At 41.7% G+C, this 19,707-nt stretch overlaps 1 protein-coding gene across 1 annotated transcript; it reads left to right on the top strand.

Annotated features, from left to right (window-relative positions):
- Positions 1-8,114: 8,114 nt before the first annotated feature.
- On the top strand, positions 8,115-12,172 carry LOC131463495 (UDP-glucuronosyltransferase 2C1-like). Its single transcript, XM_058635236.1, has 2 exons — positions 8,115-8,156; positions 10,308-12,172. Exon 2 carries the CDS (start codon positions 10,310-10,312, stop codon positions 11,879-11,881), a length of 1,572 nt encoding a protein of 523 aa, XP_058491219.1. The 5' UTR covers positions 8,115-8,156; positions 10,308-10,309; the 3' UTR covers positions 11,882-12,172.
- Positions 12,173-19,707: the final 7,535 nt, after the last annotated feature.

The following is a 19,707-nucleotide window of genomic DNA, read 5'->3' as shown; positions in this document are numbered from 1 at the left end:
CCAAACTTCCTTTTCCTGAGCCGCATTGACCAGCTCCGACTGAGGGATCCCGAGGCGTTCCCAGGCCAGAGTGGAGATGTAATCTCTCCACCTTGTCCTAGGTCTACCCCGAGGCCTCCTCCCAGCTTGACGTGCCTGATATACCTCCCTTGGGAGGCGCCCAGGAGGCATCCTCACCAGATTCCCGAACCACCTCAACTGGCTCCTTTCAACGTGAAGGAGCAGCGGTTCTACTCCGAGCTTCCCCCGGATGACCGAGCTTCTCACCCTATCTCTAAGGGAAAAGCCAGCCACTCTCCTGAGGAATCCCATTTCGGCCGCTTGTACCCGCAATCTCGTTCTTTCGGTCATGACCCAACCTTCATGACCATAGGTGAGGATAGGAACGGAGACTGACCGGTAGATCGAGAGCTTTGACTTCTGGCTCAGCTCCCTTTTCGTCACAACCATGCGGTAAAGCGAATGCAGGACCGCACCAGCCGCTCCGATTCTCCGGCCCATCTCCGGCTCCCTCGTCCCCTCACTCGTGAACAAGACCCCGAGATACTTGAACTCCTTCACCTGGGGCAAAGAGTCATTCCCTACCCGGAGAAGGCAATCCACCAGTTTCCTGCTAAGAGCCATGGCCTCAGACTTAGAGGTGCTGATCCTCATCCCGACTGCTTCACACTCGGCCACGAACCGATCCAGTGAGCGCTGAAGGTCGCAGGCCGATGAAGCCATGAGGACCACATCATCTGCAAAAAGCAGCGACGTGATCTCAAGCCCGCCAAACCACAACCCCTCTCCCCCACGACTACGCCTCGATATCCTGTCCATGAAAAACACAAACAGGATTGGTGATAAAGCGCAGCCCTGGCGAAGGCCAACACCCACAGGAAACAGGCCTGATTTAGTGCCGAGAACCCTGACACAGCTCAGACTTTGGGCGTATAGGGATTGGATGGCCCTAAGTAGTGCCCCCCTCACCCCATACTCCCGCAGCACCTCCCACAGTATCTCCCTGGGAACCCGATCATACGCCTTCTCCAGGTCCACAAAACACATGTAGACCGGATGGGCGTACTCCCAGGCCCCCTCCAGGATCCCTGCAAGAGTAAAGAGCTGGTCCGTTGTTCCACGACCAGGACGGAATCGCATTGTTCCTCTTGAATCTGAGGTTCGACTACCGGTCGAACCCTCCTTTCCAGTACCTTGGAGTAAACCTTACCAGGGAGGCTGAGAAGTGTGATGCCCCGGTAATTGGCACACACTCTCAGGTCCCCCTTTTTGAAAAGGGGGGCCACCACCCCAGTTTGCCACTCTTTCGGCACTGACCCCGACCTCCACGCAATGTTGAAGAGACGTGTCATCCAAGACAGCCCCTCCACACCCAGAGCCTTCGGCATTTCTGGGCGGATCTCATCAACCCCTGGGACCTTGCCACTGCGGAGTTGTTTAACCACCTCAGTGACCTCCCTCAGGGAGATTTACAATGATCCCCCATCAGCTTCCCTCTCTTCCTCCACCACAGAGGGTGCAGATGTCGGATTCAGGAGTTCCTCAAAGTGTTCCTTCCACCGTCCGGTTACCTCCTCAGTCGAGGTCAACAGTCTCCCATCCTTACTGTACACAGCTTGGATGGTCCCCCGCTTTCCCCTCCTGAGGCCCCGAAAGGTTTTCCAGAAATGCCTTGGTTCCGACCGATAGTCCTTCTCCATGTCCTCTCCGAACTTCTCCCATACCCGCTGCTTTGCGTCTGCCACAGCAGAGGCTGCCGCCCTTCGGGCCTGTCGATACCTTGCAACTGCCTCAGGAGTCCTCCGGGATAACATATCCCGGAAACACTCCTTCTTCAGTCGGACAGCTTCCCTGACCATTGGTGTCCACCACGATGTTCGAGGGTTACCGCCCCTTGAGGCACCTAAAGCCCTGGAGCCACAGCTCTCCACTACAGCTTTCACAATAGAGTCTTTGAACACTGCCCATTCAGGTTCAATGTCCCCAGCCTCCACAGGGATACAGGAAAAGCTCCGCCGGAGGTGAGAGTTGAAGGCCTCTCGGACAGGGGCGTCCTCCAGACGTTCCCAGTTCATCTGCACTACACGTTTGGGTTTACCAGGTATATCCAGAGTCCTCCCCCATCCTCTGACCCAACTCACCACCAGATGGTGATCAGTTGACAGCTCTGCCCCTCTCTTCACCCGAGTGTCCAGAACATGCGGCCTCAGATCAGATGAAACGATCACAAAATCGATCATCGACCTTCGGCCGAGGACACTCTGGTACCAAGTACACTTATGAGCGTCCTTATGCTCGAACATGGTGTTTGTTATGGATAGTCCATGACTTGCACAGAAATCCAACAACAAACGACCACTCTGATTTAGATCAGGTAGGCCGTTCTTCCCAATCACGCCTCTCCAGGTTTCCCCATCGCTGCCCACGTGCACGTTGAAATCTCCCAGCAGAACTATGGAGTCCCCCGACGGAGCCCCTTGCAGGACTCTATCTAGGGCCTCCAAGAAGGCCGGATACTCCGAGCTGCTGTTCGGTGCATAAGCACAAACAGCAGTCAGGGCTTTCCCCCCCACAACCCTAAGGCGCAGGGAGGCGACCCTCTCGTCCACCGGGGTAAACTCCAACACAGCGGCGCTCAGTCGGGGGCTTGTGAGTCATTTAGTAATTTGACTTTTGTTCAATAAATGACTTTGTTATTCCTTAAAGTGGTGTATCTCACATATTTGTCATGCCTTTAGAGTCAGGGTGTGACAGAGGTTAGTTACTGCATGCTGGAAACGATGTGTGCGAGTTTGCAATGTTGACACTGGACTGGTAGATCTCGGGAGGTTGGCTAGTTGAAAAGTTGGGCACCCCTGATCTAGATGAATGAATTTCAAAATGTATTTTATTTTAATCTATTGACAGCTCTAATAATAATGGAAGACAGAGAAGATGAAGACTTGATGGTGTTGGGATTTAGGATTTCAATCTCAAATGACCTTTTTTTTAATCTGGGAAATGTTCAAATCAATCCAATTCAATTTTATTTGTATAGCGCTAAATCATAATATATATTATCTCAAAGCACTGTAAATAGACAACATCAAGGAGAGCAGAGAAACCCAACAGTTGACAATGAGCAAGCACTAGGCATCAGTGGAGAGAAAAAAACTCCCTTTTAACAGGAAGAAATCTCTGACAGAACCAGGCTCAGAAATGTGCAGTCATCTGCCTCGACCGGTTGGGGTGAAAGGAGAAATGGGGGACAGGGGAGAGGTGGGGAACAGAAAGGACAAGAGGGACATGAGGTAGAGACAGAAGAGAGAGAGAGAGAGAGAGAGAGAGACCAGGAGCAGATACACAACAACTGTATCAAGTTACTACAGGACAGTTCTGAGTCAGTGATGACATGTTTATAGAACTACAATGTCATTTATATAAGCAGCAGCAGAGACTGTTGATACAAATTATACTGATCTCGACTTTTAATTATAGCATACAGTAATAAAAATGGTGATGATATGTATGATAGTAATGGCCTTGAAAACTGGATCTGGATCCTGCAACCTGCAAGATGAGGGAGAGAGAGGGAGAGAGAGAGGGAGAGAGAGAGAGAGAGAAAACACAAACTAGGGAGAGAAAGAAAAAGGTTGATGACATATAATGTCATGGTCCAGGTTTCTATCTTTATAACTCCCTAACTATAAGCTTTATCAAAAAGGAAAGTTTTAAGTCTAACTTTAAATACAGAGAGAGTGTCCGCCTCCCAAACGGTCATTGGGAGCTGGTTCCACAGCTGGTTCCACAGGAATTCAAGTTTTGAATTAACTTGAATTTCAACACTTTTTGTGGGTTTATATAGCTCCACATTCTCCAGAGTTAAATGAACACTTTCAAAATAGTTAAACATTTAACACTATGCCAGAGTTGCTTATTTAACTCACAAACCAGAGTTAAAGTAACACTAGAGGATTAGATTAGTTCAATATTTTTTACTATTTGGGTAGTGTTAGTTTCACTCTCTGAAGTGTTAAGCTATCTGCACTGATAGCATGTTAAATTATAAAAAAGAATTCCAATAAACATAATTATTCATTTTAACACATTTATTTATGCCTCTTCACCATTATATTAAAACATTGTGAATGAAGGTAAAATGTACAAACTTTCATATGTGAAACACTGTATGAGCTCAAAATGTGCTTTGAAAACTCTGTCATATGCACTGAGGGATGAGATTCTTCTCCATGGTGATGTAGAAGCTGTCAATCTTGCTCTTCTGACGCCCAACAGCAAGGAGATATGGCTGCTACGAAATGCTCCTCCAAACTGACTTTTTTAATTTCATCCAGTTTTTAACAATCCTCATTTACACATGTGGTGAAAAAGGTCACATGACAAATTATTGTAATCACCTTAATAATATAATTACCTTGTGAAAGACTACGTTTCTCCACTGGATCACATGCAGTCATTTTTGGAGACTTCTGTCCTCCTGGTTGGTGGTGGAAGGAGATGTATCAGCAACTACAGGAAGGCCATTTTCTTGGCTGAAGACAAAGAGTGACAAGAATTAACTGAAAGCTCTTCAAATGTAATACTGTTCCACGACTGAATGATAACAGGGTGGCATATTGTTCATATTTATCCCAAAAATGAGATCAGTTTCCAGAGATACACAGAGTAGATTAAATTTAATAAAAAGTGTTTTTGTTTCCTTAATCATATAGTTATGACAATAATGAATGACACTACTGCAATTATGGAAAATGCTTTAAAACAAGATGAACAAATACAACTCACTTATCTCATCGGACCAGTCTACCATAAACTTAACTTAACTTAGCTAACCTGGACACATTTGCTGTTCAGTCCTGGCAATAAACACGGCTATATATATATATATATATATATATATATATATATATATATATATATATATATATATATATACATATATTCTCCGTAGGTGTTTCATTGAACATACTGCAGTTAACAGCAAGTAGGGAAGCATGGGTGGGCGGAGCTTAATTACACGGCTGCGGAGTTGATTTAACACTGACGTGATCAACTCTGTCAAATGACTCCAACACTTGCCGATCGAAATATCTCCTCACTGACGCTCTTGTCAGCCGCGCTGTTTCAGACCAAAATCACACCCCTAGAACGCAGACTGTGTGGTGATTGGCCAGCCAACGAGAGCTTTCCCACTGTCCTGTGATTGGTCAGGTACCTGGAAGTGACGTAATTAGCAGGTCAGCTCTCAGATATCAGGTAGCCCGTGGCCAAGTGGAAAGGGAACTTGGCTTTTAACGAGAGGGTTGCTGGTTCAAGTCCCCACCACATCAAAAGGCCTGGGGTACCCAACCCTCCCCAGGTGCAACTCAGTGTGGCAGCCCACTGCTCCTAATTCTAGGATGGGTCAAAGGGGATTAATAAAGTATAAGATTTAGATGTGCAGCTCCCCCTCTGGCACAGTGGATGCTCTGCATCTCAGCAGCTACAACGAGAGTAGTTCTTCTTCTTCTGCGGTTGAATGTACGCAACCCGATGTGCCGCACTCGGAGGAGCTATGGTGGTGAGGTTTACTGATGACATCATCAGCAAACGGAGACCTTTCTGTTTGTTGTGCCTTTCCCCTTTGCAGAGGCCAGGAAAACAATAAAAGCCTATTTTCTGAACTGTTTGTTCTGAAACTTTAGGGTAGGATACACACACAAAAGCAGCATTAATTTGAGCTTCCGGTCTATGTCGCCTTTTGCCATGAGGAGGAGGATTTTAAATTGAATTCTAAACTCTACGGGGAGCCAGTGTAGAGAAGTTAACACTGGAATTATATGGTCTCTCTTTCAAGTTCCTGTCAGAACTTGTGCTGCAGCATTTTGAATTAACTGAAGGGTTCTAACCGACTTGTTGGAACAGCCTGATAATAAGGAGTTACAGTAATCTAATCTAATGTTTCTAATTTTCATAATGTTCCGCAGGTGGAAGAAGGCTGTTGACATTTCCTGGTCAAAAGTAACTCCAAGGTTCCTCACAGTGGAACTGGAAGCCATGGTGATGTCATCTAAAGTGACAATGTGATCAGAAGGTTTTTCTCTGAGGTGTTTAGGGCCGAGTATAATGACCTCAGTTTTTTCTGAGTTTAAAAGTAGAAAGTTACAGGTCATCCAGGACTTAATGTCTCTGAGACATTCCTGGAGTGTCCTGATTTATTTCATCCGGCCTCATTGATAAATATAGCTGTGTGTCATCTGCATAACAATGAAAGTGTATGTTGTGCTTTCTAATAATGTTCCCTAAAGAAAGCATATATAAGGTAAAAAGTATACTGTAGGCCCAAGCACTGATCCTTGTGGAACTCCACAAGTAACTTTTGTTTGTAGTGAGGCTTTATCAATAACATGAACAAACTGAAATCTATCAGATAAGTATGATTTAAACCAGCAGAGGGCAGCACCTGTGATCCCAAGAGTGTTCTTCTATCTCTACAATAGAATATTATGCTGAATGGTGTCAAATGCAGCACTAAGATCTAACAGGACAAGTAAAGAGACTAGACCATTATCTGAAGCCAAGAGAAGATCATTACTAACTTTAACTAGTGCTGTTTCTGTGCTATGGTTTAATCTAAAACCTGACTGAAAATCTTCAAACAGGCCATTAATGCACAAATATTTACATAATTGATTAGCAACCTTATTGAAACTACCTATTCAAGTGGCTAAAATCTTGCCTTGTTTTGAGGCAGTTCTTGACCTTTACAGTGAAAGTTTTGAAATCTTTTATCAGTTTTGTTTTATTAGGCATGAATTCCACATGTGACTTCCTTTGATGGAGAAAGCTGATTGCCCAAATGTAGTTCTGCAGTGGGATATTTTACAGTTGTTATTGGTGTTATTGGTGCTAAATTACTGACATTTTACAAAGCAGAGATCAATGAAGCTTTCAAAACTCAATAGTTTATATTTTTGGAGTATATGATAATGAATTTTCAGAGCTTGAATGAACCTACAAGTTTTATTGTGGAAGGAGCTGCTTGTGTAGTATGGGATGTGGGAGAAGGCCATGGTGTGGTATGTATAGTAGGGCTGCCTGGTGTGGTATGTAGTTTCTGATTAATTTGAAGCAGTTCAGATTGTTTTTTGTTGTTTATGAAATTTTCTTTATATAACTACTACTTTATGTAACTACATTTGAGTTGATCTAGTATAATTCCCAGGTATTTGAATTCTGTCACTGCACTGATGTCTTGATTATGTATGCTAACTTTGAAGTGTTGCTGTAGTCTGTAGTCATAGGTTTTTTTGGGTCAGGGGTGATGGTGGCTCATTTAAGATCGGGTGGAATACCTATGTAAGGGAAACATTGAATAGCCAAGTACTCCATCAGGACCCGCAGCTTTGTAAGGATTCACTGTCATCTCATTTGATGTCCCTAAAGAATGAACACATTGAAGCTGTAAATCGGTGGGGTCAGTGATGATGGCGATGGCAGCGTTTCCCCTGGGCTTCGTTTTTTCAAGAGAGAAGATGCACGCTTTGCACATAAAAGGAACTCTTTTTGAGTTTGTAATGAAGAAAAAATTACGAAAATGTACGGAAGAGTATTAGGGCCACATGTAAAAAAACCCCAGCATGAATTCTGACATGAAACTCAGAATTCTATATTAGAAAAAATACTTTTTTTCTCAGAATTCTCACCTTTTTTTTTACATGTGGCCCTAATTCTCTTGCGTACATATGAAAATGACGGGTGTTGTGGGTTATTTTCTTAAGGAAAAGGTTTTTATTATTAATTTATTTGTTTGTTTCGTTCTGAAATAGCCTCGGGCAGTAGTGGTTAGTTGCTCAGCACTCAGCTTTTACGAGACATTTTAAACCATGCTGGACAAACACCTGTTGTTACAAACTGTTGAGTTTGATAAACACCTTTCGGGCTTGCTGAGATGCTTCAAGACATGGTGCGTAAACACAACACATTTGCAATGCTGTTTACTTTGGATGCAATTTGATTTGCTTGATAAACAAGTTAAGGTGTTAAGCTTTGCTGACCTTCAAGCTACAACCACCCTCTGTTGCATCTCTATAAATGCTGGTGCATTTCGAATCTTCTCTTTGTGAGTAGCATCAGATGTCTGCAGTTCCAGAAGTTGCAGCCATCACATTAGAAGGGTGAGTTCATTTAGTTATTTTGAGTTCATTTTGATATGCTACTTTGTTATTATATTTTGTGTAGATTATTTAATTATTTTGACTATATTAGTTTAGCTTCCTTTGTTTGGGTTTGTTGCTTTCACTACTACTCAAATATTTAGTTTTTTGCTGCATTTGCTTGTTTTGTCTGTCTTTGTAGATATGGCTGAAGGAAGAAATTTATATAATTTGGTTTGCATGTGTACAAATGTGCACACTGACCAGCTAAGTGGGCGCACTGAAGATTTTGTCAAAAAAAAGTTTCCGTCAATTGTACATGTTTGGAATAAGGAATATGCAATATGGGGCATTTTTACCCCACTGTTACACGCCTGTGAACATTTCAACGAAAATAAAATATAAGAAACGAAACAAAACAAAAGAATAATTAGTAATGTCAAAGTTAATATTAATGATAACGGGTTAGTGTAAGGGTTAGATAGGAGAGACTGAGATAATAGCTGAAGATGGAGAGAGGTGAGGGATTGTTTCACAGAAGGTTTCATTTTAAGAAGCTGAGTGACAGAATTTATTGGCAATGATTGGATTGATCCTTTGCCTTGACTGTCAAAAAATCAACAGAGGCGCAGCTGATCGCTGACACCTGGAGGGATTAGAATTCGAATTGACCACTTCAGGCACCGATAGTGCCCGTAAAAAACCTACCCTGCTTGACCACTTTGCTCTCGCTCTCTCTCTCTCTCTTTCTCTCTCACTCTCTCTGTCTCTCTCTATCGTGACAAATGTTAAAGGTGACATAGAATGCTTGTATCACACATATATGTTAGTTATGGAGGTCTACTTACATATATTAACTTGTTTTCATGATTAAAAACCTCCTAGTCGCTGCAAACAAGCCGATCAAAATATCTCCTCACTGACGCCCTCGTCAGCCACGCTGTTTCAGACCAAAACCACACCCCCAGAATGTGGACTGTGTTGTGATTGGCCAGCCAACGAGAGCTTTCCCACTGTCCTGTGATTGGCCAGGTACCTGGAAGTGACGTAATAGATAGGCCAGCTCTCAGATACACAGCTCCCCCTCTGGCACGGTGGATTCTCTGCATCTCAGCAGCTACAACGAGAGTAGTTCTTCTTCTTCTGCGGTTGAATGTACGCAACCGGATGTGCCCGGACTAGTGCCCGCACCGGGAGGCGCTACGGTGGTGAGAGGAGTGGTGAGGATTTTTGACATCAAATTAAGGAAGTGCCGATCCGCTTCGCAGAGCCCAGGAAAACAATACAAGACTATTTTCTCAGCAGTGGCTGAACTGTTTATTCTGAAACTGTAGGGTTTCATAAACGAGGTAATGACGCAGATACACACACAAACGCAGCGTTAATTGGAGCTTCCGGTCGATGTGGGCTTTAATGTCTGAGTTTCTCAGATGTAGGTTTTTGTTGTGATGTTAACCGCTTCTTCCCTGACCCTCTTTTTGGGGTCCCTGCTCGAAAATGACATGCCCAAAGTCTATTTCTGCAATTACAAGTTCTATGTGAATTATCTTGGTATCAAAATAAAGATAACGCTTGTGAGATTCCACCAGAAGTGTAAGTTTCACTGTAGATGCCACTGTGCCAGAGTAAATGCAGATGGGACCCACCATGCCTGTGTGACATCACTCTACTCATCTTTAAACAGTTTAGTGGGGATAGGATCAAACTGACAGGTTGATGTTTTGGATGATGATGCTAATGATGTTAACTCAGGGAGATCTATAGGGGAGAAACTGTCTAACTGTGCACCTGGTGCTTCTAAATCTCTTGTGCTAAAAGATGAGTCAGTCCCAATATGAGGGAGGAAATTATCAATTTTTTCTCTAATTGAAAATAAAGGTTGCACTGTCTTTTTGAATGTATTAATATTATTATCAGACAGTCACCAGCTGTAGCTGTATTTTTTATTTACCTTATTGTAATTCATTATTGTACAACTAAATGTGAGTTAATAATGTAGCTTATGTCCTGTCCATCAGTACAAACAATGCTTTGTGGAAGAAAAACAGATTTAGTCAAATCCGGCTTTTTGTTTTCACTTAAGTTGTTGTCTAAGTTGTTGCATAATCTTGAATCAAGTTGTATTTTATATGTCAAGGATATGACTCATTTCTCTTTATGGATCTTTTTCAGAGATGTACAAAACTACCTTCATTGCACTTGCAGTGCTACTCTGCTCTTCATTCTTGGTGAACGGAGGGAAAATCTTGGTGGCCCCTGAGGATGGAAGCCACTGGCTCTCGTTAAAAGTCATCCTTGAGGAACTTCACTTAAGAGGCCATGATATCACAGTGGTGGTGCCATCAGGCTCAAGTTACATCAAGCGAGGCGCTTCTCTCTACAAAACCATCACTGTGTCTACCCCGAGTAGACAAGAAATAATTGATCCATATGCTGCCAGCAATATAAAGACAAAGCTGGAACACTCTTCGGAGTGGACCAAGTTATTGGCAGAAATTGAATTCATGGTTAGTTACTCCACGTGGCATTTCAATTTGTTGAACGAGCTGTGTGAAGATACCAGACTGATGGATGACCTCATGAATGCGAAATATAATTTAGTTCTGTCAGATCCCATGTCAAGTGTAGGGGTGTATCTGGCTCACCGTTTGGGTATTCCAGTTATACTTGAAGGGATGATGACTTGGTGGGATGATCCCCATAACTTAATTGCACCAAGCCCAGTCTCTTATGTTCCAATTGGACTGTTGCCGCTAAGTGACAAGATGACATTTGCTCAGAGGGTTGAGAACTTCATGGCCTTCCTTGCATCTTTGGTAGTTCTGCGGTACTTTAATGCTGTAGTAGATGACCAACCTGTTATTCAAAAGTACTTAGGAGGCAGTCACAAAAATCTCATAGAATTGCTTCAAGCAGCAGACCTGTGGCTAATAAGGTCAGATTTTATCTTGGAGTTCCCACGACCCACAATGCCAAACGTCATCTATATATCAGGATATCATTGTAAACCATCCAAGCCCCTTTCCAATGAACTAGAGGATTTCGTCCAGAGCTCTGGTGAACATGGTGTCATTATTATGACATTAGGAACCCTGGTGTTAAAACTTCCTGAGCGCATCACGGAAGACATTGCAGCTGCTTTTGCCCAACTTCCTCAGAAGGTGATCTGGAAGCACACAGGAAAAAGACCGTCCACACTTGGCAACAACACCTTAATTGTGGACTGGTTGCCACAGAATGACCTCCTGGGTCACCCTAAGACCAGAGTTTTTGTGACTCACGGAGGCATTAATGGAGTACAGGAGGCCATTTACCATGGCGTCCCTATGATTGGACTACCCCTCGCAATGGACCAGCCAGAGAACATATTCAAGATGCATGTAAAAGGTGTGGCTAAAGAAATGAACATTGGAAATGTGAACAAAGATAATTTCCTGGAGGGGCTGAAAGAGGTACTGTATGAACCGAGTTACAGGGAGAACATGAAGATACTGTCTGACCTGCAGAACGATCAGCCCACAAAACCACTAGACAGGGCCATATTCTGGATTGAGTATGTCATGAGGCACAAGGGAGCACCACACCTAAAGTCAGAGTCTTACAAAATGTCTTTCATCCAGTACTACTCTCTCGATGTGATTGCATTTTTGCTGGTTCTGTGTTTGCTGCTACCTGCTATTTCTATTTTGGCTGTAAGGTTTTTGTGGCAGAGAGTGTTTTGTAGAAGCAAAGTAAAAAAAGAATGAGTGTACATATACTCCGCAGCATAAGGTTGCCATCGGTCCCCGTAAGGTTACTACAATTTCTAATCAGTTGTCACCCTCCTCCCCATAAATGTGATTTTCTTTTTTTTTTTATTTAGTTTTTTTAATTGTTTCCTTTTTTGTACGCTTGTTTCAGATATGTTCAAGATGTAAAATCCAAATTGAAATGAAATAAAAAGAATGTTAAAAAAAAAAAGAATGAGTGTGCTGGCAGCCGTGTCACTACTTTAGATGTTGATTTCTTGTTAAGAGGAATATTTATAAATATTTGGAGTCATGAGCATGACACAAAGAGTCTTTTATAAGAATATAGCTCAATAGGCTGAATAAAACCTCATTCCTATGGATCAAGTCTCTGGTCTGTTTTTCATTTGTCTGCTAGGTGTTGTGTTTCAGATGTTGTTATGTTCTCATAAACAACAACATAAACAATGCAACATTTTTGATATTTGTCATATCCTTAAAGAAAGCCCACATATTCATCAGTTTGTGGCAGGAGCAAGGGGAGGAAATGTTGCAACAACACAACCTGGGGGAATCTCCCCTCCAGGCAGGGGAGGGTTGTGTTATAGTTATATTATAGATTTATAGAATATAATGTAATGTATATTAGGGCCATCAACTGATTAAAAAAAATGAACTAATTAATCACACAATTTTCTATAAGTAATTGCGATTAATTGCGAAAATAAACCTGAAGCTTATAACAGATATTTATTTAAATAAAATCATGGAATGAATGTAGAATCAACACAAAGTATATTTAAATTCAAAGACTGTTTTAATGGCTTTCTTTCCACTTTAAACACAGTTTCTCTCCTGCGAAGTGCACATTTGGCACAAAAAAAGGCATCTTGATGTTTTAAACACAGAAAACACTGAGAGAGAGCGAACATACGCATACAAGTCAGGGAGTGCAAGAGAGAAAACACAAACTCACATAGAGAGAAAGCGGGAGAGAGACACACATACTTTAGTTTTGTCCAACAAATAAAATGAAATTAAAATGAAACATTCCGCCTAAAAGTCCATCCTTATCCATCGTTGGGCCTGGCTCAGTTACGTGACCACGACGCCACTGGAAGTAAACAAATATAACTTTAAAAAAAAACACACTAGGAAGAGCATGGGTTTCATAAATAAGTTTTATTTCAGTGTTCACTACAAGAAGTCAGTAACTTCAGCACAAAGGCCAGCTGGAAGTCCATCTTGTCCCTGGGTCTTCATCTGTCCCTCACTGTCTTCAGGTGTGCTGCAGCCAGGGCAGAGTAAGCAGCTTCAGCTCATCATCGCTATAGTCAAGATCTCTTCTTGAATCTTATTGAATCAGTATTATTTTGTCATCAACCCACAACAATGAACCTTTATTTCATCAAAACTATACTGATGATATCTTTTTGACCCTTTGTAGGGACATTGGCGAAAGGCAGGGGTCAAACCCTGGAAAGGTCACCAGTCAGTCACAAGGTTTTCAAACTTACATGAGTTCCAAAAACAAACGCATTTCTGTATGAATTTGGAAAAGTGGAAACATTCTGCTGATAATTTAAATAAAGATCCTGCATGTTTTGTTTTTAAAGGACTGCATATGATCACCAGGCACATTTTTATTGATATGTTGGCAGAGAAATTTATTTTTATATAATTGAAAGCGTTATAGTCATAATTTAGATGGCAAGAATACATCAAATGTCAGTCAGTCAGTCATCATCTACCGCTTTATCCTCAACCAGAGGGTCGCGGGGGGTGCTGTGCCAATCTCAGCTACATCGGGCGATAGGCGGGGTACACCCTGGACAGTTCGCCAGTCCATCGCAGGGCCACACACAGATAGAGACAAACAACCATTCACTCTCACACTCACTCCTATGGTCAATTTGGAGTGTCCAATTTACCTAATCCCCACATTGCATGTTTTTGGACTGTAGGAGGAAGCCGGAGTACCCGGAGAGAACCCACGCACACACGGGGAGAACATGCAAACTCCATGCAGAAAGGCCCTTGTTCCAACCGGGGCTCGAACCCGGGTCTTCTCGCTGCAAGGCGAGAGTGCTAACCACTACACCACCGTGTGGCCCTACATCAAATGTAAATACGTTAAAATGGTAACCTACCCTTCAAGCAGCTCTCAGTCTGAAGAAGGTGGGTGAGTATTTATTTAGCCCCTTTTCCACCTATGGTCTCAGCTTGCCACGAATCGCCTCAGCATGGTGCCTTTTAGGTTGGCTTTCCAAAATAATATCTACTCAACGTGGGTAGAATCATCACTGCATGACTGCATGAAACTGCCATGATTTTGTTTTAGACACGAAACACACAAACAAGTGACTTGTTACTTGTAAAGCAGTTGTTTTCACTGTAACTGAATCATTAGAATCGGTTAATTACTTCCTCCATGACCGGAGCACAGACTCCGTCTGACACGGTCACTGGACTGAAATACAGCAGCAGGGTTTATGATCGTGATCAGCAGTGCTGTCGCTAAATACATCAGACTCCTCTGTTAAATATTAAATAATATAACCCACATTTTTAAGATTGTTAAGTCTTTTTAACTGATCTACAGTTCGGCATTGTTCGGCTGGATTCTTGTGTCGGACTTTTGCTCATGCCTCTTCCTGTGCCGGCACTCTGACCAATCAGTGACCGGCAGTCTGACGACGCCACACTCAAAAAGTACCAGGTTCCAGGTACTAAGCGAGTAGAAACACAAAACAACCGTGCAGAGGCGAGGTGAGTCAAGTTGAGTCGAGTCGAGCCGGCAGAAACATGCCAAGTGTCTTGTTTTTTTTTATTTTATTGTTTGTGCATGATGATAATATGCATGATGTTAAAAAAACAAGCTAGATACTATCTTACATAAGAATTAAGCAAGAGATAAAGAGGAACAGACAGACTGGAACAGGATTTATATTATTATATTATTTATCAAAAATACACAAAAACACATTTTGTTCATAAACCATTTTGTCATGTTGTTGCAGTTCCATCTTTTTATTATTTAAGTATTTGTTCTATTCTTTAATACTGACATTGACTGTATTTGTGAATTTTTATTTTTTTACTTTAAATTGTTGCCGCACTTTAAAATCAAAATTAAAATCTGCACTTTAAATCAAAACTAGTAAAGTCATTGTCCTGGTTACAATAAATGCATATTGTTTTATCTTGTTACTTTTTAGTGGACCCCATATTCAACTCTCGGGATTATGCCATTTCTTCTGATTTTGCTTCATATATGAGGGTAAGACCATGCCAGAGAGACAGTGGGATAATACAAGCAACAAAGCTACAACTGTGAAGAATTCCCCCAGAAGCATTGTGTCATTTTCTGCTTTATTATTGTGTTCATATAGAATCTAAATTTTGCTCAGGGCTCCATGAAGACTTGGGTTGGCACTGGTTAACACAGAGTTTTTCCCAGCAGATAATAATAATAATGATGATAATAATAATAATAATAATAACTCACCAAAGCTGAACAAATTAACTCACCTGGTACTTCCTGCTGGTCCTACTAAAAAGAATCAGGACACCCTACACCTACATGTCTATCCATCTACTACCACTTTATCCTCCACATGAGGGTCGCGGGGGGAGCTGTGCCAATCTCAGCTGAACACCCTGGATAGTTGACCAGTCCATCACAGGGCCACATACATAGACAAACAACAGACCATTCACACACTCACACCTAAGTGATGTAGGGGCAAGAGGTGAAATGGGAAATGGGAGTGAAATAATACTCACACTCCCAAAAATAGAACCTCACTCAACATTTCCTACAATATCCAGAACAAACAAATGCAGTCAGGAAAAAAAAGCATAACAAATCATTTGCAACCATCACCTCAAAAGACGACCAAAAATACCAAAAAAAATAAATAAATAAACATAAATCAAAATGATACAGACTCCTCCTCTCAGTCCGTCCAAGACCCGAGGGAACTTTCTATTTGCTTTTAGTGTGTATGTTTGTTCTCTTGTACTTTATTTGTGCTATTTCCTTTCTCCTGTTTAAACTGTTTGTTTTGGAGCAACAACATCTTGTTTGTTAGTCGGGGAAACATATTCAGGCTTGTGGACATGCTTCAAGACAAGAGAAGAGAGGCAACTGAACATATTTGCAATTTGATTTGCATACAACTAAGTTACAACTCAAAGACAACAGAGTTACAAAAAACTCCCTTTGCTCCAGCTCTATAAGTAATTTAAAGTTAAGAATCTGCATCATCATCATCCTCCCTATTATCTGATATTTTGTCTAGAAGCAACCAAACTAGTCTAGTTCCAGATGTTATGTTCAGATATGATTTGCTCATATTTGCCCCTTAGTTCGTTTAGTATTTTGCCTAGATTATTATATAGTTTTGTCCACACACATGCGACATGAAAAGAAAAATGTAAATGAAATGAAAAGGAATGAAAATTTACAACATTTATAAACAACATTTATGACAACATTTATAAAAACAGCATGTATGTCAGAATTTAAAAAAAACAAAACATTAAATGTCATACAAAACAGAAAAAAAATCGAGTGTAAGTAAAAGGGAAGAAATAAAAAAAACAAAGAAAACAACAACATGATATTACAATATGATAATCTTTGCTCTCATGCATAACATCAGTACATTGCTACACAACCAGTGGACAGGTCAGTGCAAGCCTTGCAGCTTGAGCTAATTGTTTTTTTTGCGGCACCAGACCACACTGGTAAGCAGTAATCAAGATCTGCCAACACTAGTGTCTCTATCATCAGTGCTCCAGTGGTGGGAGTAAGGGAAGAGTTACGTCTTCCAAGACATGATAATCCATGTCCAATTTTCTTAACAGGGCAATCAGAGATGGCAGACTTCACCCCATTCACGCAACAAGCCTCTGTCGGCCTCTGTTGATCATATTGGCAAGTGCGGAAACACAAACAGACAGACACACAGAGCCACTAAAAACAATACTTCACTCCCCATATGCTCCTCCCATGTTAGCTGCTCATCGAGTGTGACACCAAGCGTATGAGAACTTTTAAGTGATGGGCAGAACTTATTAATTCCGGAGACATGTCTGACCTTGAACATACTACTTTTGGTCTTTGGTCTACTACATTCAGACCAAGCATGTTTGCAGAAACCCAGTCAAGAATCAGTTCTAGTCCAGGCTGGATAGCTTCCCTGGTTAATGGAAATTATACAGTTGTGTGATCAGCAAATACTGTTGTACAGGTTATTTGTAAATATAGAATAGAGTAATGGCCCAATGCAGCTCCCCTGGGGCATCCCATAATGTAAGCAGTGTTAATTTTGTCAGAGGAGACGAGCCAAAATATCTTCGTCAACAACCTCTTTCTGTATGGAGTTTGCATGTTCTCCCTGTGTGTGAATGGGTACTCTGGTTCCTTCCACAAAAACATCCATCCATCCATCATTTACCGCTTTATCCTCCACCAGAGGGTCGCGGGGGTGCTGTGCCAATCTCAGCTGACACCCTGGACAGTTCGCCAGTCCATCGCAAGGCCACACACACATAGAGACAAACAACCATTCACTCTCACACCTATGGTCAATTTAGAGTGTCCAATTTACCTAATCCCCATATTGCATGTTTTTGGACTGTGCGGAAGCCGGAGAACCCGGAGAGCACCCACACACACACGGGGAGAACATGTTAACTCCATGCAGAAAGGCCCTTGTTCCAACCGGGGCTCGAACCCGGGTCTTCTTGAGTGCTAACCACTACACCAACCGTGTGGCCCTCCCACAAAAACATGTGAAGGTTAATTGAACACGGTGTACCCTGTCTTTCGCCCTCTGTCAGCTGGGATTGGCTCCAGTGACCTGCAAACCACATTTGGGGGATAATGTGGTCAACAAGTCCTCATAGAAGCTTTTCTGTTGGTCCAGTAATTACCTTACAATGTCCATTGTTGCATACGCAAGGTCTTCATCTCGGGTTGATTTGTTTGCATTTCTACCATGGTTTGACATGATGTGGAGGTAACAACTGTTTCAAATCCTAATCAAGATGTTTAAGAGCTGTTGATCTGTGTGACTCAATCAGGCTCAGTCCTCTATTGTTGTGGAGGAGGCCCAAACCAATCAACCTGAAATCCTTGATTGTAGGAAGCATCCACAACAAAACGACAGTTGTAACTATTCAATCACACTGCAAATGCACAATGTTCAGAAAATGACTTGCCAGCAGAAAAAGCTAAGACCTAAGACACTCCACAATGTAGCTTATATTTTTCTGTCTTTGAGCAGCATAAATCAGAAATGTAAAGGGTAGATGGAGATTATGGCGCCGAGAAGAAATTATTAGATGTTTTGGTGATAATACAGATACAAATTCAGGATTATTTTTGACATGTGTGTAAAAATGTGTTGATATCATGATTAAAAATAATGTGAGCGCTCATCAACTAATGGGTTGCACAGAGGATTACTCCAGATGTCCAATATGTCCATAATGCGTTTATATCTTCGATGAAATGAGGCCATACTCACTACTCAGCCACAATTCACAGAAGTTGGATCAGCCCATATTTTGTGTGTGATTTTGGTTTTCTTACATTATTCTGTGCTCATCTAATTACTCGATGTAATGAAGAAAGATATTCTGCCTCAGGGTATTAATTATCTGCCACATAAAGCTCAACATTTCTCTCACTGGGCACTAGAAGTGAGAAGACCTGCAAACTAAAATTAGAACATTGTCTGTTTGTTTCTGTGTGTTCACATTAATGGAACAGGGGTGGTGACCATAGAGCTAACCTTGGGAGGGGTGTTTGTTGATGAATAACATTCCTGTGTGTGTGTGTGTGTGTGTGTGTGTGTGTTCAACACAGACAAAGATCATGAGTCTATTTAAAGTTTCTCTTTCACCAGCTGATGGCCACATACATTCTGGGGTGCTTCATTATTATTCTGCCTAGATACTACATAGTGAACTGTATGTACTGTATGTGTTTACACATGTATATATGTATATGTAAACACCATAGTCACATAATTGAACTTATTCATGGAGGCAGCAGTATATTTATCACTCCTCACTCAGTATGTTTTCCTGAAGGTGAATTATGTGTTAGTCTGACTAAAACCACACTGTTTAAATAAATGTACTGTCCGATTGATTGGGCCTGTATAAAGAGGAGCACAGTATGCCTTAAAAAGACTCATGGTCACGCAACATGGTCTAAACACAGGTGAAATTTTTATTGCCAACATGTTGCCTTGGGCATAATAATCTCTGACTCTGCCTTTACATCATCATCATCAGACATATGATCTTTTATGATGTGGCCCAAGTATTTAATTTGACTCGAAAGTAGTGCTATCAGTTAAACCCATTTTAACGGCGTCAATTTTTTATCATTAATTTTTAGATTAACGTTCTTTTTGGTCTAGCAAACTTTGTAGTTTTTTGTGTGAGTAATTGCAAGTTAACTATGACATTAATGCGATTAATCGCGATTAAATATTTCAATCGTTTGACAGCACTACTCGAAACAGATAACACATTCACTGACAAATAAAAAATCTGGAAAACACAGATATTTGTCTGCTTTGGTCACACATATCATAATGATCCCCTTTTTTTTCTTCCTGCAGAGAGGAGACATCCCTGCTGTACTCTATGACTAACACCAATGGGAGAAGAGAAGCTTGATCCCCATTTCTACCGACCTATTGAAGGCCTTGAGGCATCAATAAATTCAATTAAAACAGATGGATTTTGTCGTTTGTGTGTCTGAGTTGCTTCTTTCAAAGCACAAGTACTGGTTGTCAGAGGTGCCATTGTTACCATTA

The sequence above is a fragment of the Solea solea genome, chromosome 8, assembly GCF_958295425.1.
Source record: "Solea solea chromosome 8, fSolSol10.1, whole genome shotgun sequence".
Classification (NCBI taxonomy): Eukaryota; Metazoa; Chordata; class Actinopteri; order Pleuronectiformes; family Soleidae; genus Solea; species Solea solea.
This window is presented reverse-complemented; position numbering and strand designations above follow the sequence as displayed.